This window comes from Syngnathus floridae, chromosome 18, assembly GCF_059516105.1.
Source record: "Syngnathus floridae isolate MCC-2025c chromosome 18, RoL_Sflo_1.0, whole genome shotgun sequence".
NCBI lineage: Eukaryota > Metazoa > Chordata > Actinopteri > Syngnathiformes > Syngnathidae > Syngnathus > Syngnathus floridae.
The window spans coordinates 6586220-6605555 of NC_142430.1; the positions used below are offsets into that span (position 1 = coordinate 6586220).

At 46.5% G+C, this 19336-nt stretch overlaps 1 protein-coding gene and 1 long non-coding RNA gene across 25 annotated transcripts in view; one reads left to right on the forward strand and one right to left on the reverse strand.

Moving 5' to 3' along the window:
* LOC148382617 (ankyrin-3-like) overlaps positions 1-19336 on the reverse strand; it is a 41332-nt gene that overhangs the window by 19671 nt on the left and 2325 nt on the right. For 5 of the 24 annotated variants that reach the window (XM_088360534.1, XM_088360557.1, XM_088360541.1 and 2 more), the window contains exons 1-23: positions 9019-9220; positions 8787-8810; positions 7878-7976; positions 7540-7638; positions 7354-7452; positions 7092-7289; positions 6590-6688; positions 6398-6496; positions 5807-5905; positions 5253-5549; positions 5070-5168; positions 4556-4753; positions 4391-4489; positions 4221-4319; positions 4025-4123; positions 3844-3939; positions 3583-3655; positions 3372-3431; positions 1661-1784; positions 578-680; positions 419-460; positions 167-273; positions 31-63 (exon numbers count right to left, since the gene is read on the reverse strand). In XM_088360534.1, the coding sequence (XP_088216660.1) occupies positions 31-63; positions 167-273; positions 419-460; positions 578-680; positions 1661-1784; positions 3372-3431; positions 3583-3655; positions 3844-3939; positions 4025-4123; positions 4221-4319; positions 4391-4489; positions 4556-4753; positions 5070-5168; positions 5253-5549; positions 5807-5905; positions 6398-6496; positions 6590-6688; positions 7092-7289; positions 7354-7452; positions 7540-7638; positions 7878-7976; positions 8787-8810 (2345 nt within the window). In that variant the 5' untranslated portion in view covers positions 9019-9220. Of the gene's footprint in view, positions 1-30; positions 64-166; positions 274-418; positions 461-577; positions 681-1660; positions 1785-2718; positions 2755-3371; positions 3432-3582; positions 3656-3843; positions 3940-4024; positions 4124-4220; positions 4320-4390; positions 4490-4555; positions 4754-5069; positions 5169-5252; positions 5550-5806; positions 5906-6397; positions 6497-6589; positions 6689-7091; positions 7290-7353; positions 7453-7539; positions 7639-7877; positions 7977-8786; positions 8811-9018; positions 9221-9260; positions 9360-9627; positions 9727-9797; positions 9897-9990; positions 10093-10895; positions 11073-11256; positions 11421-13536; positions 14079-17257; positions 17518-19336 lie in introns of those variants that run through there. The other 19 variants (XM_088360555.1, XM_088360552.1, XM_088360549.1 and 16 more) reach the window with 16 other exon arrangements.
* Positions 10574-15210, forward strand: LOC148382618 (uncharacterized). Its single transcript, XR_015854118.1, has 3 exons — positions 10574-11035; positions 11220-11273; positions 14296-15210. It is a non-coding gene; the product is annotated as an uncharacterized LOC148382618 (long non-coding RNA).

Here is a 19336-nt window from a genome sequence, read left to right on the forward strand (position 1 = left end):
ATCAATCAATCACAGCCGGTTAGTCGTCACCTGCTGTCGTATTGCGGGAGCGGGGAGGAAAAACTGCGGGATGGACGACAACAGAGCTCCGTCACACAAACGAGTGACGTCATTTTGACATTTGGAAAAGTGTTTCAGAAATTGAACATCGGAATCGCTCGCTTACCCGGAGTGGACCGGCGAGGAGACCAGATTGACGTTGTCCATGGCGTCCGGCGTCCAGCTGTATCTCTTCAGCGAGTCGTTGTCGCAATCTTTAGCCATCGCCAAACGCTGCCCGGATCACACGATAAACGTTACGTCGGAGAAAGAATCGGCGACATGAAAAGATGAAAGTGCCCAAAAAGTCTTTTAACGAATGGCTTGTTATGATTTGAACATTTTTGATGTCATGCAAAAAGCATATGTTGACATCTACCTTGTTGTGTTCTACAATGAACGATTTTTCCTTACAGAGCATCTGTGGCAGCGTGGAAGCAGACAAGTTAGTCCTTCACCATGCAAATTTGAGTCGGCCCTAGTTTTGTGTCCCCCCCCCCTCCTCAATAAATATGAAGAAGCTGATAGAAGTACATACCATTTCTTTACTGGGCGCCAACATCTCTTCAATCATCATGCTGTCCCTCGTGAAGGAGCTGCGGTTGAGCGCGTTGGACCTGTCAGAACTGAAGGAACGCAGGCTTGGGCGCGGGGTCGGAGCCGTGCACAGGTTCACGGGGGGGTTACAGAGACAACGGGCGGAATGATGAGGGAGGAGCAGGTGAGTAAGAGGGGAAGGGAGTGAAAGTGAACAGAAAGGGGGGAAAAAATAATCACATTAAATGCATGCAGCTTCCAGGAACCAGAACCATCACAACATTTTCATCCATTGGAGTGCTTCGGACAAAAACTACACATTTGAATAAAAGAACAATTAATGGACGCCCCCCCACCCCTTCTACCCAAACCACAAAGAGCTACTTGTCTGATCAATTGTCCTCGATGCCAGCGCTTGAATGAAGTGATGCAGTGTATGAAAGAGAAGCAGATGAGGGACATCATATTCCGTTGCTCTCGTTTTTCTCAAAACTTACAGAAATTACAGAAAGTAAATCGAAAACAACCGGGAAAACAGGTTCGGGTCCCCGGAAGCTCGATGGAGGAAAAAAAAAAAGACAAAAATCACAACACCATCACCACCAAGAGGGCTAGAATACATCAACTAGGAAGTTAGGACTAGCTAAACTAGAGGGGTTAGAAAGGGGGGGAGGTTTTGGCGGGGCTTCAGCGGCATGCCATCAGCCTTACCTGACTTTAGGACTAACACGCATCGAGCGCACATGAAGGAGAGAACACAAAATCATGAGCCACAAAAGCAGGATGGATTAGGATGAGGTCACACGCTCGCGCTGTGTTCCGGAACGGGCGAATTTCCCCCCCAAAAAATCAATAAGCGCTTCGAGTAAAGTCGTCGATATTTCTCATGTTTCTATTCAGTATTTTCCTCATGTTTCCAATTTCCTGAGGAAAAGAAGTATGTCACTGTTCAGACATTCGGTGACGCACCGTTCCAGCGACCCCTCCCAAATGTTGATTCCATGTTGCATCAGTGTCAATATTTTTGCAGAGAAATACATTTGACCTTTGAAATTTTGATAGAGATTTGGGGGGGGGGTCTCACCTCTGCGAGCGTGCACCCACGCTGAATCCCATGTAGCCCTCCTGAGGCAGCGAGTCGTCGCCAAGCTCCCGAAGGTCCTGCGGCGCCAGGTATTTATCCGTATCCCCCGTCATGGCGTCGTCGCCTGGGGTCCCCAAAAACCAAAAAAAAAGACTATTTTTTCCTTGTATAAAAGAAGCACATGCTCAAGACCTGAAGAAGTCCACATCGTCACGGCAACCAAACAGCAAACATCAGTCGAGGCGTATTGGAAAAATTAAAAAGAGACCGTTAGAAGTGCACTTGTTGCCGAGTTGGAAAAGCGGAGAAGGAAGCAAGTGCACGCGGGCCGGCGAAGGAGAATGAAAGGGGGGGGGACGGCATTCCAGCAGCCTGTCACCCTCCCCCCCTCCCTAAACTTTCACAGACCCCTTCTGGTGACATTCCAAGCTTTTCTCTTTGGGATCCACCGTGACTCACCTCTGCCTCAAAAGCGCTTTTTTTCCTCCAACTTTTTTTTTTTTTTAGGAGGGGGGGCTTCCCTCACACTGTCTCTCGATCAAAACAGATCCGCTTTCTGTCGCCTACCCGCCCCTGCTCCAGGATAATCCACTCTGTGTGTGCGTGCAGGACACAAATAGCAAGCAGGGTGTGACTCACACTCAAGTTGTCTAACTTGATTAAGCCGGCGTCTGCCTGTAACTAACTAAATGAATTAAGTTGAGGCTGTATTTACACACACGCAAACTTGGCAAATTATTAGGTAAGTAAAGAAGCATGTGACATGCTGTCATCTTTTAAATAAAATATAGTTTCTTTACCTTTAAGAGTTTAAATTTATTAAAAAAAAACATTAGTGGCAGGCCGACACCAATAGTTTACATAAGTACGCTGTGTGTGTTTTAGTTGTGTGTGTGTGTTATTCACGACCGCTATGTATGCTTGCGTAAGCCCGTGTGTGCATACAGTTACACACGAGCCAAATTTAGACATGAAAAAAAAAATGCTCACACACGACATTATAGTTATTTGAAGTTAGTCCTTGCAATGTAACCCGCTGTTTCAGTTTTCAAACTTACACGAATAGCTGATGCAGATGCTTTCGCAATCCATCTCTGTTTGAACAAAAGAACAAACACGCCATTTGAAGAGCTCTGCTTTGCCATTCCGTGACGTCACCTCATTAAATAGAAATTATTAAATAATTTCATTCCTAGTCTGTCAGTTTTTTTTACAGTATCACACTTTTGGGTCGATTGGGGGTCCACACACACACAGGAAACGTCTGTTTGCTCTGGCCCGATTGTGTAAAGTGACACTAACAATAGATCAAGTGTGTGTGTGTGTTTAAAACACGAGCACCCACTCCGTGCAAACACCCCGTGCGCACTGTAACCATGGCAACAGAGAGAAAAGGCTGACTCGCTATATTTTGCCACCCCGGCGAGAAAGGGTGAGATAGCTGAACAGCAAAGAGATCGTGACAAAAGGGCTCTGATATTTTTTTTTTGTCACATAATACACAGGAAAAAGAATTATAGCACACTCAATAGCCACTTCTCACACTTTGGTTGAAACTGCTGGTTACCGTGACAACCGGGGTTGGTGCTCGGGCACGTCCCGTACTATTTGGCAGAGACTTAAAGAACCATTTGCATAAATATATGAAGCAGTAAATGAGATGATGATAGTAGACAATAAAAAAAAAAAAGGATGAAAAGATGACAGGTACCTTCATCAACATCGGACAAATAGTCCTCTGTGATCATTTCGGGAGCATTGGCCTTACAGGCTGTGTGATGGGGATGGAGGCAAGCGTTAAAAAAGAAATATGGAAAGGAAGTCAAGAAAAACAATTTATGACGGCGTAAAATGAAATATGAGAGAGAGGGGGACTATAAAAAAATGTTTTATAAACAATACAGAGCAAGAGAAGCTCTTACCGTCATCGTCTGACATGTCCAGCACCTCGTTCATGGTCTCTGGAACGTTCATCTTGTGCTTCTCGGTGACCGTCTGCGACACAAAACATTCCAGATGTCAAGCTGAACATGGACGCTCTGTGACCACGTGTGTCCTGCTCTTATCCAAACAAAATAGTCAATTATCAACTTCTGGGCATGGCGAGCCAGCAAAAACAGTCTGGTTGGGGTATGGACAAAAGTATAGGGACACCTTCAGGAAGTGGAAAAGAAAATGCGTACCTGCGTGGTCAGCGTTTCCTCTGTGACCACTTTCAGGGTGTCCACCACGGAGATGTAGCCCAACCTTCTGGCAATGGACAGAGCGCTATTCCCATTCTGCATAAAAAGCAAAAATTTTAAAAAAAAATCCCACCCGGTTATTTGACCTATTAACCCCCGTATATAGAGTGTGTGTGTTGACCGTGGTGAGCTCATTGGGCGAAGCTTCATGATGCAGCAGCAGATTGATAATGTGTGTGTGTCCCTGCTGGGCGGCTTGATGAAGTGCAGTGTAGCCGTTCTGTGGGACGCCCAGAAAGAAATGAATCACATACTGTGCTGGATGAAAATAATCACATAAAAGTCCATCCAGGCAGCCAGCCAGTCCAATAAATTACCTTGGTTTTACCGTTGACCTTGGCCTGGTTTTTCAACAGGAAGTGGACCATCTTTACGTTGCCGTAGTGACAGGCCACGTGGAGAGGAGTGTAACCCAACTGAGGACAGAGAAAGAAAATTGTTCAAATACAGCCAAAAAAAATTCAATTCAAGATGGTAGCGGGGTCACCTTGGTCTCGGGGTCTACGGTGGCTCCATGGTTGACCAAAACCTCAGCCACGTTGACTTTATCCTCCTGGGCAGCCAGATGGAGCGGGGTCAAGCCGTACTAAACACCAACGATGACGAATTAAGTTTATGATTTTATTTTTTATGTCTATTGTTGAAGTCGAACCTTGTTGCCGGCGTTGACCGAAGCGTCCCGCGCCAGTAGAAGCGTCACGACGTCCACGTTGCCCTCCTGCGAGGCTAGGTGCAGCGGTGTGATGCCCTGCCGCGTCACGCTGTTGGTGGACGCGCCGTACTCCAGTAACGTGGTGGCGATCTCCAGCTGGTTCTTCTTAGAAGCAATGTGCAGTGGCGTGTAGCCGTTCTGGGGCGCAAGCGTACAATTTCAACATGCTAACTTTGTTCCGTTAATTGCAGGATGATTTATTTTGAAGCGATTTAAATCATCTGCTTATCCTCACTTTCTGTATTTAAATGGCAATTAAATACTTAAATTAAATAGTTAAATTCAATAAATTAAATAGGCAATTAAATAGTTTTCCCTCCAGACCTCTAGATGGCAATAGTGTGCCAAAGGAAATTTAGTATCTGTGTTTGAAATCTGGACCGAATTTGAACAAATTCGATTTTCAGACCATCACACTCATCGACGAAGCATTTTTAGATGACTTTTCTCTCACCTTGGCTGAGGCATGCGGTGAAGCTCCCTGCTTGAGCAACAGCAGCGCCACCTTCTGGTTATCGTAGTGCGCAGCCACATGCAGTGGAGTTAGTCCACTCTGGACATAACAGTTATTAGTGGCGGGTTAGAGATCAATTATGACACCCGGGTGAGGCCAAATGAGGGGGGGGGGGGGTCACACCTTGCCTGAGGCGTCCGCCGCGGCGTTCTTCTGCAGCAGGAGGTTGGCCACTTCCAGCTTGCCATATTTTGCTGCCACGTGCAGCGGAGTGAAGCCCTTCTTTGTAGTGATGCCCAGACTGGCTCCTTGGTCCAGCAGCGTGGCCGCCACCTCTCGGTGACCCTCCCGGGCGGCCAGGTGGAGGGGCGTGTACCCGGAGCTGGTGGTGGTGTCGGGCGACGCCCCGTTGGCGAGCAGCAGTTGGATGATGTCCAGCTTGCCCAGACGACTCGTGATGTGAAGCGGCGTCTGCTCGTCCTGCCCAGAAAAATCAGACCGATGGAGTCAAGTGACATCACCAATTTCTGTGCCTGAGCCGAGTTTCAAACCCAGAACCTCTTGACTGCGAGGCGGCTATGCTAAGCCCTTTTGATAATGCTTTAAAATAAACATCTGCAAGGCATTCATCACCCACAAACTGTATTTACATGACACATAAATGTCATGCGACCACACGCCCACACACACACACACACACACACACACACACACACACACACACAAACACACACTACCTTGGCCTTGGCATCGACTCGTGCGCCGTTCTGGACCAAATAACGCACCACGTTGGATTGTCCCGCCCTTGCAGCCATGTGAAGCGCAGTCTCCCCTCTCTAGAAAAAGAAAAAAAAAAAGACATTACTAAATAAAATACAACTTCATCCAGCTGCTAAATCTCCACCAGACACAAAGGTGAAGAAATGAAGCGCTCCCAATTTTTTTTCTATAATGACGTCCCATAACGCTCGTCGCCCCGGTAACCCGGCCACAGACGGCGTGGGCGAGCAAATACTTGAGGTTGATGAGCTAACTGCACCACTTTTTTCCCCCCTCTTTGACTTGTTCACTCTCTTCCCCCCCCCCATTCCTCTTTTTTTTTTGCCCTCCTGGCACAAGAACCTCATCAGGAAGTTTACGGTGTTAACGGATGAGAGGAAAACACATGGAATTAATCTACTCAAACGAGCACTGGACCACTTCTCTCAGGTTAAAATGGAATATTTGAGGATTTTTCCGCACTAGCTAAATAAAACTATTGAGTGAAAAACAAACTTATCCAAAGAAAATGAGTCCAATGAACTTATTCAATTTTTTTTCTTACTCACCACATTGCTGGTGTTAGGTGAGGCGCCGTGGTTGATGAGTTGGTGGACGATGTTTTCGTGTCCCATGAACGCCGCGACGTGGATGGGAGTCAGGCCGGACTGGTATCACATAATATTTAAATGTAAAAGTCCCCTTTTTGATTCATTCAGTACCGCGTCCCAATACTTTTGCAGTCTAGCTGTCCGACATACCTCAGTGACAGCCTGTATGGAGGCGCCGTGCTTGAGCAGGAGCTCCATCACCTTGACCCGGTTCTTCTTGCAGGCGATGTGCAGCGGCGTGAAACCATTCTACAAGCAGAGCGAGGACAAAGACGACTTCAAACAAACGATCCGGGAAAAGAAAAACGCAGCTGGAACAGCGTATGGAAAAATCCACACGCTACTTTTTCTTCCCCCCACGACGAGGAGCGTGCGTGGAAAGAATTCCCAGTGAATGCAAAGAGTTTGCGCTCTCCTCTCTTCTTCCTGCTTCGAGTAGCTCGATCCAATGACTTCATGCCACTTTTTTTTTCTTTTTTTTTCTCTTTACTCTGGACCCTGCCGGGCTCTTTAACCACACCCTGACATCTCTCGTTACACAACCGGCTGTCTCCCTCTGGGACAGCCGCTCAACGAAGTCACCAGTAGAAGTAAAATGATGATTAAAAAAAAAGAAAATAGTACATATAGAAAAAAAAATCGGATTCCTCACCAGAGCTTTGGCATTGGGGTTGGCTTTTTTGTCCACGATGACTTTGGCCACCTTGTAGTGCCCGCAGTGGGCGGCGACGTGCAGCGCCGTCAGGTAGTCGTTGGTCACGTCGTCCACGGGTGCGTCGTGGTGCAGGAGCAGCTGCACGCAGTTGAGGTGGTCGCCTTGTGTCGCCATGTGGAGCGGCGACAGACCGTTCTGGGCGGGGAGAGGTCTTAGCGTGTTGCTAAGTGTCACGCGGAAGGTTGCTCTGACGCTTTACCTTGGTCTTGGAGAGAATGGGAGCGCCTCTGCTGAGCAACATCTCCACCACCTGCTCATGGCCGCTGCGGGCTCCGCAGTGTAGCGGCGTCAGGCCGTCCTGAGGCATCAAACATTTTTTTTTTACACTTTTCTTTCCATAATAACAAAAACCTGTTAGCACGTTAGCATACTTGCGCGTACAGACCTTAGTCCGTGCATCTATCTTGGCTCCTCGCTCCACTAAGAGGCGCACCATGTTGCCGTTCCCACGCTTGGAGGCCACGTGCAGTGGCGTGATGTCATTCTGGAGACAAAATATGATGTCAAATTTTTGGAGGTAGCGGGTGAGCTGACTTTAGGTGAAAACCACCCAAAGTCTTATTTTATATTTTGGTTCTGAAGACTCCCTATAGATTTGTCTATATAGGACGACTGACAAAGTACGTGCAACATGAGTGTTCTTCAGCAGAGTGACACAGACAGCTGGCACATAGTTGTGTCACAAATGCAAGCGTACACACACACACACACACACACACTAACCCGTGCCTTGAAGTCCACGGCGGCGCCTCTGTTGAGCAGCAGCGTGGCCACGTTGATGTTGCCGTAGTGTGCGGCGATGTGGAGAGGCGTGAAGCCGCTCTGAAGCGGGCGCAGAAGGACGCACGTAAAAAAAGAAAAAAATTGTTAAAATAACGCGGCAAGAAAGTTTTGCCTGTGAGAGCAGGGCACAATGGGAGGCAAAGCTGCAGCAAGCTCAGGAACGTGTTTTTTTTTTTTTTTTTTTTTTTTACATAAAGTGCATCGGCTGCTGATAATTGAAAAGCATGCAAGAACATAAAAGTATTTTTTTTAGTTGTTGGTAACAGGCTGCAAGAGAAGCTATAACTATAATTAAATCAGAAATATATACATGCAGAAAAGCATGCATTTGCCACAAACGTTAAAAACTAAAAGAGCTTGAAATATCGAGAGTGAAATAGGAGGAGTTGTTTCTAGAACTATTGTTGCCAACTAATTTTCTGACCACTCCCGGAAACAAAAGTGAAAGTTAGTTCCTGCTAAGAAAAAGTCAATTTGACCTGAAAAATATTCCTGTTGCGTACATGTTACAAAGTAAACAGTTCTCTAGTCCTTTTCTGCACAGAGATGAACCACATTAAAAAGAAATGAGATTAGCCGCATTGATGGCAGCAAATTCAGTCGACTGTTCACACCCACAACGGCGCAAAATACTTTTTTTTATTACACTAGCTTACACACACACACGCACTCGCACACAAGTGTAAATGAGATGCAGGCTTCCGGTGCACAAAAAGTGAGTCTGCAAAAGCTTCCATGCTAGCATTTAGCGTTCATGCTAGCAGCCTGAAGGCTTTGCGATGAAACCATGGGGGAGGAGGAAGAAGTGGGGGAGGAGAGAGGAAGATTAGAGCAAGAGAATGTGTGTACCTCTGTTGTTCTATTCACCATCATCTAGAAACAGAAGGTCAAAGGGGGAACGGGGCGAGAAAGAATGTGGGGTGGTTAGAGTACCACGACGACAGCGACACCATGGCGGCACCAAGCGGCGGGATGGGTACGCACTCCATGAAATGACTAAAAACGGGAGCGGACGCACGAGTGGACACCGCGACGTCGCTTCCTTCTGATCAGCAAAAAGAAAAGATGGCCATTGGCCTACCTTCGACTCCACGTCGGCGTTGTGGTCACTCTGCAGAAGAAGGGCGGCGGCTTTGGTGTCGTCCTTCCTGGCGGCGATGTGAAGCGCGGGGAGGCGCACCTTGCCCTTGGTGTCGTTCTCCAGGAGCAGGGACACTACCTGGTCGTGGCCCTGCTGCAGCGCCACCGCGAGCGGAGTGAAACCATCCTGCAGAAACAAGCCGTGAGTTCATTTACTCGTCTTTAGTCGATTTGCGTATTCACCTCGGTGGCGATGCTCTGACTGGAGCCGTGTTCCAGCAAGTAGTGCACCACTTCCAGATGATTCTCCTGCGCCGCCATGTACAGTGGGGTGAAGCCATTCTGGAACCAAAAAGATTATTAGGTTATAAAATCAATTTTTTTAAATCACTCTATCTATGGGGCGGCATATCACACACACTCTCCTTACACATAGTGTCACCTCTCTACATAGCTAGCACCTGATAACACAAGTGTGTGCGTGTGCATGTCCACACGTGTCATAACATTTTCATATCTTCACGCTAAAATGTCAGCAGTATAAAAGCCTTAAAAATATGAATTCATTTGTTATTTCATTGGCTGATTTTAGTTTATGTTAGCTGATTACCTGCGACTGCGCGTTGATGTTAGCGTTGTGGGTCACCAACTCTTTCACCACTTCCATTTGGCCGGCGAGAGACGCAATGTGCAACGCCGTGTTGCCTTTCTGGAAGAAAAAAAAAAGCAAAAAATGTGAGTGCATGTCCAGTTTAGCCTTATTTTGGGGATGTGACGCACCTTGGTGGCAGCATCCACGTTGGCTCCCTGCTGAAGGAGCTCGGCCACCACCTCCACATGGCCTTCTTTGGAAGCCAAGTGGAGCGCGTTGAGACCATTCTGTAGACAAAATTCAGAATTTGATTCATCTGTGCCCATCCCTTGTTGTCATGGTGAGAAACATCACTTTAAATTGTGAGGATTAAAAACGTACCTGATTACAAATATTGATGTCCACGCCATTCTTCAAGTAGTCCAACGCTTTCTCCAAGTTGCCGGCGCGAGCTGCTCGTAGGTAACAAGCATTCACGTCCGTCTGCGAAACAAAACTTTACATTTTAAACACCGTTAACTTCTATTTGCGCGGTTTCAGCCGATTAAGTCGACAAGGTGACTCTGGACGACAACATGAACACAACATGAGTGGCGTGACCTTGTTCATGCCCACCCTGAAGCCTTCTGATGAAACTTGAGATATCCCAAGAATGCAACCTTGGCTCTTTCAACAAACATTCCAGTAGGACATGTGCCAGCAAAGAAAACATCAAACATGTTTACAAATGTTATCGTAAGAAAATAAACCAAAAAAAATGTCCGCCATATTGCTTTGAAGCAGCCATTTTAAATGTTAGTGTCCATCAAAACCAATTTTTTCTGATTCATATTTGAATCATTATTGTACCAGGTTCAAATTTGATGACCTAAAACAGGAAACTCAAATAACTCCACAAGGTCACACAAAGCTTGACAAAAAAATTCAACCTATAAAGCCAGTTTCACTTAGCCATGCTATTTGGTAGGCATGTCAACCATGATGAGACCCACCAAAAAGTCACCTTCAAGTTTGCTTGTTTTTTGCAGCATTCACTTAACCAAGCAGATCTTGTCTACCAAGGTCAGGTGTTTACCTCCATGTCTATCATCATGCACCCAAATCAAAACACATCATCCTCCTCATCCTGATGTGGGACGTACGCAGGTTCAAGGCTGCAGCGAGGCAGCACCACTGCAGAGCACCACAACCCCCACAAAAACGACCCCGTAATGGGCCTTAAACGTCTCGACCGGTCTCCGGGGTGGGGGTCCATCTCATGCTCCCACCCAAAGATGAAGTCTTACCACGGGACAGTCGACCACCTCCTCCACGGCCATGTTGATCCTCAGCCTGCGGCAGAGAGTGTGAAACCCGAGCGCCGGTGGCTAGCTAGCACTACACTGACTGATGAGGAAGAGAGAGAGAGTGGTCGAGAGAGAGAGAGGTAGGGGCATTATGTCAAAGCTAAAAATACCTAGCATGCAGTGAGAAAGTCCAGTCGTCGAAAGTCAGGAGTTCCGGTGCTAATCTTAACTAGTGATACAAAACAGTGTGCACAGAAAGTATGACAGAGATTGAAATATAAACAAATAGTGTGATCCTAATTTTGTGACATTTCCTTGTTAAAGGGACAGCGTATGCAAAACAGCATCCGGTATCACTCACCGACATCTGCCGCTTTGGTGAGTACTGCCGCAATCTAAATCACCTCCATTAAAGACCACCTTAGTGTCGGGTTTGGACTTGGCTAGGCCCCATCGGGTTTGGCATGGACGAAGAAAAATGTGGAGCTTGGCTCACCTTACTCGCACAGTCCGAAATAGAGCAGACGGACACAACTGCAGAAAAGCAGCAGATGAGGCTTTGAGGTCAAACAGATTAGCAGGATTTAGAAGGTCCTTTCAGGTATTGAAGGAGCAAAATACTTTCGAGGAGACTAATGAGTTATAGGGCCCGGAATGGGCTGGGGTGCCAATTATAATAATCATTTTTACTTTAATCGTTATTTTTCATCCATTTAAATATGTGCTGCAATAACAAATTAACATTTATGGGACAACACACGAATGATCCATCCTCCAGCATTTTATGACAAGCAACTATGATCGAGCAAGAGGTTGCCATGGAAACGCCGGCTCCTAAAATTTGCTGCGGAAATGTTGCGGAACTTTCCGCTTGGTGTTTATCATTTTAGTATTTACGAACGCAGAGTGTTATGAATGATACATCCTTTTCTACTATCTACTTTTATTTCCTACGGGGACTTCAGGCAGTGTATTTTAAATATATAAACATCTCACTGTGAATAGTGAGCAATAAAAATGCATGTAATACCGCTTTAATGTTATGAAATCATCTTGGATGGGAATAGGGTAAAAAAAAAAAAAAGTGTGTGTATATGTGTGCGTGTGAGTGTGTGTTTAGTCCTGCCTCTGACTGCTAGTTGAAACCCTGCGATCTGATTGGCCGGCGAGCTACCGCAGTCCCGGCTCTTCAGCTTCCGATGGAGGAGGATTAAAAACACTCACACGCGCGCAGGGCGTCTATAAAACATACACCTCCTCTTTTTTTGCACGGCGGCATCGAACGGCGGACAGTGTGTCGGAGCAGTTTGTGTCCGTGACGCTTTGCTGCATTGCCAGCAGGCGGCCATGTTTAGCAGACACCAGCATCAGCCCCTCCCTGGGTTAAGAAGTGAACACTAGGTAAACAGTAGGTAAATATTGTATATAGAACTACAATATCAAAGTAGAACAAAAAACTGGGTTAGTATCTGCTGCCGTGGTGCAGCCGTGGGTTCATCTCCTCTGAGGCAGGGCAATCATGAATAAATAAAGACAAAAAACACACTGACTTGACAGGAATGTGCGGTGCAGCGGCCCAGCTACATGTAAGCACAACACAAAGCAACACAAATTGGGCGTTTTATTTGCCCGTTTCTATAGTTCCAAACCCGTCAGAACTTTTTGCATTTGGATTTACAGTCCACTGCTGACTAATTTCCTCGATCAACCGCCCCGCCGCGACCCGTGTATCCTCCGCCCTGTAATGGAAGTCTTCTATAATTCATAACCCCTGCTCCAAAAGAGAGCTTGCATGACTTTGCTCTCAGAAAACACAAAAAGAGAAGATGGACGCCTGGTGGAAGAGGTTTCGGAATGTAAGTAATTTCACATAATTGGCTTGGAAATAAAATAAAATAATATATAATAAATAAATAAAATAAAAAACTAAAAATGCAACTTTAAGGCAATTCATTATAGTGACAGCTGTTCCTAATATTGTGACTTCCCCGCTGTAGCCCAAAGAGAGAAAGGTGTAGAGAGAAAAAAGAGAGAGCGAGAGGTAAAGTAAGGCTAAAAAACTAAATGAGGCACAGGGAGGAGATAGTGAGGATCATTTTTCCATCATGGTGCCAAGAAGAAGCGTCCTGGGACAGACGACTATGGATTAATCCTGGCATAGCAGACACGGCTTCACTACCACACTCACTGATGACGTCACTACTCCACGCTTAGACACAACAGTGACACAGCAACATGTTATTCCCGTTAATTCTCATTTTCGACCTTGAAGTCAAAAAGGTCAGACTGCCACTCAAGTAAAAAAATTATTGATTATTGCCCATCCGGTATTAGCCACCTCGTGCATGTTTCTAACTTTGCCGTCCAGGTTGCACGCACACGCGCACTAATGTGACACGCGGCGAAGCGCAGGGCGTGACTGTTCCAGCACGAGCCTCGTGCACAGACAGACGCCTCCAAAGTCCATCATCGAGAGATGACGGCAACCGACGTTGCATTTCGACAATTTCTTCAATTCGTAATGAGGACACAATACACCAACGGAAATATTAATAGCACCCAAGTGCCTAAAATATCAGCCTGTCCTCTTTCCTCCGTCACCCCGACCAAAACACAGCCCTCCATCTTCCTCCCTTTCTACCTTTTTCTTCACGTCTCCTCCTCGTTGCCTCCTCCTGGCCCGCTTACGCTCCTTCTCCCGCTCTTCCTCGGCCGCCACAAGGTTTTCGTCTGCCTTCTTCTTCAGCTGCGAGGCGGCGTGCGCCATGCCGTCTGCCGCTTAATCCACACAGGTGGGCGAGAACAGTGCTGCTGAGGGATCTTCTCCACCCACTCCTGATGAATTCCCTTTTTTTATGGAGGTGGATGGCACACCTCCTCCTGGTTGTCAATTAGCTTTTGTGCTCGGGGTCGGGATGTTCCCCTGGAGATCCTGCTCAAATCTGTCCTTCATCCCTCACCTCAAAAAAAAATAAAAAATTTAAAAAAGCATAAAATCATCTCCGGGTAGGATTGTCCTCTTGTAAAAACATCCCCAGTGGAGGTCCTCACATCCACAGAGAAGCTCAAGCCGCATGGCGTGCTGATGAGGAGGGGGATGGAGACTGGTTCCTGGCGCCCCCCTGGAAGCACCTGAGCTCGACACGAGCCATCCGCTCCAGTATGTCTCGACGGGACGTATGAGCGGGATGGGAACGGCGGCGGGAAAGAGGTTGAGAAAGAGAGCGAGAGGTGGGAGGATAGAAAGGGAGAGGCTGGAGGGGGCTTCGAAGGGAGGGGCAAGGGGGTGGGGGGGTGAAGAAGAACCTCTGCTTGGTAACATCAGACACTTAATGGAGACACTACAATGGAGGACACTGTCACTGCTGTCTTAACATTCTGCATTCATTTTAATGTGCAGATCCGTGCATGTGGTGCATGCAGCTGACACTTCACCAGATCACCCCTGCAAAACTTCAACTCCTGGACAATTTCACCAAGTAACCAGAAGCAACAAGGTCTTAAAATTGTGATGTCACAACTTGGCAACGCACTCCAGATTGTAGTGAGTTGTGACCGTCGTAAAAAACAGCAACGTAAGACTGAGCGTAAATAGACCACCAAATAATGAGCGTAGGAAGCAAAATAATATGCAATTCCAGTGAATTAAAGGATCAATTATTCACATCCTCATGAATTATTCATGAGATATTGATAGATGCTGCGATTAAGTGGAGGTGACCTTGAGGCATTGTTAGAGTTCAATGCAATTAGCTGCTTTTCCAGGAGGAGAAAGCTTCATGACAATGCTTCCCTCGAGCATCAATCAAATTTATTATGATTATTATTTTAATCCATTAAATATCCTTTCTTGTTGGGCAATATGTGTGTCTGTGCGGGCGTGCATGGGTGCTATAAGCTCATGTCTGGGGATTGCAGCCCCCCTTCATAATATAAACACCTTGGCAGCATGCGGGGTGACGTCACAAAAGAGCCGGCTTCCTATTGGTTCAGAGGACAGCGACCGGCCGCTTGGAACGGAAGGCCCCGCCCACTGCCAGACAATAACAAAAGAGAAACAGCAGGGTTGGGGAAAAAAAAAAAGGGTTGGCTGTAATGTACTATTTAACCGCTAGAGGGCGGCATTGCATTAAGGACCATAAAAAAGGGGAAATAAATGTGGTTCTTGAGCACAAAAGGTTGCCCACACATGTTCTGGCACCTCCCCTGAGAGCCACTTCACATCCAAGCCGAGGCACTTAACTGCAAATGGACATTTTAAAATCAGATAAAACAACAACACAATTTGTCCCATTTGGTGTTTGGAGACGCAGATGGAAAGCACTAAGAGATGACATTAAAACAAAATGGAAGCGAAAACCAGACACGATTGTATCTGTCTGTCTGTCTATCATTGTGCGCGTCTGTCTGGAGGTGGGCTTCTCCTGCCGGGCACCCTGCCAGCCGTCTCCCTGGCAACGGTTTACACAGCCACAAAAATAGCAGCGTATCCCTTCGCCGTATCGAGCCGACCGCGTCACGCGCACCTTCACACCCCGCGTCCTTCCACGCCGACAACTAGATCCCTGTCATGGTGAATTCCAAGTCCAAAAAAAGGCCCTAGTCTGAAGTTCTAGCAAAATCCATCTTTCTTTTCCGGGCTAGTTCACATTCCTTGGGTTTAACAAGTACGCACAAGCGCTGATGGGGATGATGTGTAATTACTCGGGATTGTAAAAGCACACTTTTATCTCTTTGACTTGTGACAACAAATCCGCAGCCTTTCCAAGCGCTAATCTCCACGGAATCGTAACCCCTGGGTGACATGATGAAGGTTAATTAGACATGAACTTTTCCTTTTCGAGATGCTGATAGCTCGTGGTAATCCAGTCAGGATGAGGGGCCCGGTCTGACTCAGCCGGGCACGCACAAAAACGACACCTTGGCAAGTTGTCATGGCAACGCAACAAGGCCTGTGGCGGCTGGCAAGATGATGGGGAGGTGACGGGAGGGAAACACGAAGGCCACCTTTGTGTCACATTTGATAAAAAAATCATTTTATGAATATTTTTTTGGGGGGTGGCTGGAAGTAAACACTAGCGCGTCAGATAAATATGCCGGGAAACAGAAATGGACGCCTGTTCTCTAAAAGCGCTGACATCACCCTTGGCACACTCCCGTCGCCATGACGACCGAGGTCCATTAGCCTATTCGCGGAACTGTCAAGACACCTTCTTGCTACCGCTCTCTGAGCTCCACGGCAGGACCTCCACAGTTAGCCACGTGCGATGGGAAGTCAGAAGTAGAAAAGGCGCACGAGCCCACCGGGGCTTCATCCGGTTCCCGGGGAAGTGTGGACGGATCCCGGCCAAGCGTCCTGCTCGGCACAAACAAACAATATGTTGGCACGCTGGCAAGAACGCTCACCCGCCGGAATATCAGCCGCTCGCTTCTGCGGCGAGCTGCTTCGTTGGCCAAGATAGAGGAATGCTGAATAATAAGCACGTTTGTATTTTGGGTCTGTTCATGGTCACCTATTGATTTGTCTACTTAGTAATCAATCAGATGCTGGACCGAACTAGTGGTATACAAATTCTACCATAATTTGGGAAACAAAAAGGCCTGTTTGGACAAGTTTGATGTGGAAGATAAAAAAAAAAAAAAAAATGAGAGGATGTATGACATGGGAGGTTTGTGGCACGCCAAGGGCTAAACGTGGGCAGCCATCTTACATAATCCAGCCATGTCCACATTTGTGTGTTTGAATCAATCGTTTGCAAAGTGCGCTAACACAAAATGACCGCCTCCCTCATTCAAGTCAAGCTCGAGCTTCTTTTCGAAAGCATTTTAATTAGCGTTGGAGCTTAAGGATGTCTGGGTGGGTGTGGGACAGAAAGAGCTGACTAAACAAATAAATGCTACAGAACAACCATTCTTGGCCAGCAATCCCCCCCACTCCAATATTTTAAAAGAACATCAATCAGACCCGGCGGAGAGATTTAAAGATAAAAAAAAAAAAAACGTTTTAAAAAAATCTTGTTGGAATCATCAGAGGCCAAGTGGAGACTCCATGATGAGCAGGTTTTTTTTTTTTGGCATCAACAGGCTGCTGCTGCAGCAGCGCGAGCTGAACACACCCCGGTAGCTAACGCACAACTATAAATCCTCATCAGTGGGGCGCACACACACACACACACACACTCCTACAGACACACATATGTATATAAGAGTCAATAGAAGTGAGTCACACCTGCACTCTCACTTTTACGCTTCTAAAAAGGTTTCAAGTTGTTAAAACCGAGACGGGCGGGAGCAACCAAAATGTCCATCAACAAAGACGCACAAAAGAGTGACATTTGAAAAAACACTGAGCCTCTTTCTACCTTCTTTCCTTTCTTCTTGCGTTGAGCCGACTTGCCCGCCGCCTTTTCCCGAACCTCCTCGCTCATGGCGGCCGCTGTGAGGGTCCCCGGGGGCCCTTTGTTTACATCCCCAGGAAAAGCACCCCAAAAGGAAAACAATAATAAGAGGTTCTAATCCAGCATGGATGAGTACAAAGACGTGCATGTGTGTGTGTGTGTGTGTGGTAAAGACACACACACACATACACGCACACGGAGTGGCGCGCATACACCAGCCAACGAGGCGGACTGACTGGACTGGGCGGAACCAGGAGCGACGCCTTCTCGCTCTTTCTCGGCGCGTCTCTCTCACGCACACGCCATACACACACACATACACACACACACTCCACAAGTGGGAGTGGAGATAGCGACAAGCAGCTCATTGCTACATTTTCTTTATTTACTAATTGATTGATTAGACTCATTTTGAAGATCAGTTCATTTTGGATGATTGGGCGGAGTTGATGGATGAGGCATGATGAAGCGCGCACGTTGGCTGCCACCAGTAGAGGCACTATTGACTCAGCGCAGACTGGTTTGCAGTCTGAAGAAGTGACGCCAAGCACGTTCTCCTCATTGCTCAGCATTATTGCATGCCATAGACACTGGAGATCAGGACAGCCTCTTTAAGTGATGTTATGATATAAAATTTAGTTGTTTGTTTATTTTGGGGGGGGTCTCAATATTTGTGGAACAATTTAGCTAGTGATTATTTGGCCCAATATTTTTGTATTCTTTTGTGACATTTGCCAATTTTTGAAATTGATTTCTAATATATTTTGTATTTAACAAGTATTTTTTCTGATATTTTTGCTTACCCCTAAAAAAATTACTATTTTTCATTTTTACGTTGATATTTTTCCAGATTTTTTATTACAATTTTATCTAACATGTTTCTATAAATATTAGTAAACAAATGTACCCCATTCACAAGCCCTTTACATGATCATGCTAATCATGCTAATACTAACGATAGCACTGATCATTTGGCGCACTATAATCATGATTTGACATTTTCATGGCGCTTCATCCGTCTCTCTCTCCCAGCAAGACCAGCTTGGAGCACGCCCAACTAGAATAGAAGCCAGTCTGACATCTAGTGGCCACGTCTTGACACGACAACAATAATTCCCTTCAAAATACACTTACTCTTTAATTCACATGCAAGACGGGCCCGAGCCAGTTTCAACACAATCCAAACAAAAAGTCAACAAGCACTCAGGTAATACAATACTTTTATGATAGCAGTCCACCATAAAAGGCTTCGTGGCGAAACCGGGAGTGGCTTTCCACACACGCGTATGCATACGAGTCTTTAAGTGCTGCACAATACAGCGGTCAGAATCAGCCTGTGGTTGGGGTGACAAACAGGTTTGTAAGTGCTAGCGCGTCGCTAATGCATCCCAGCAGTGCTTGTCGTCTGGCAGATGTCGGTTCGATAAAATGTCGCTGTATTGGTGACTGGTATCGGAAGCCTTCACGAGTACCCGATTCAAATAAAATAAGGCTAATCTCGGCCTGATATTGATATCTGGTATCGGTACTCGCCCATCCAGAATATTAGGAACACAACCCACAAATATTTCCCAGATTTCCGATGAGGTCGTCTTGGGGTATTTAAAAAATGCCTATCAATCATTTTAATCGGGACGGGACTCTCCGAATGATGACTTTCTTCTCCATTCCCACAGAGCTTGTGCTTGTATCAGACGGTGTAATCAACACCATCCCTCCATTAACCAGTACCAGCAAAAGGCCAAATGGTGATGGAGTCACACTACACAATAAAAGATCCTTTATAGAAAGTGAGCCAGAAACACAGTCCTCTTTTACAGGCTTCCATTCGGATTGCAAAGAACAAGAGTGATTCTTTACGACATGCATCTCTCTGCCAGCAACTCTCACTGTGTGTGTCTGTGTGTGTGTGTATGTCGCCTGAGGGCAAAGCATCAACCGACAAACGTTCAGCGTGCAGACCACCATGAGAAACGGGAAGCATCATCGAGCATACACAAATTACGTGCATATTACATGCATGCAAGTATGCGATGGTTTATA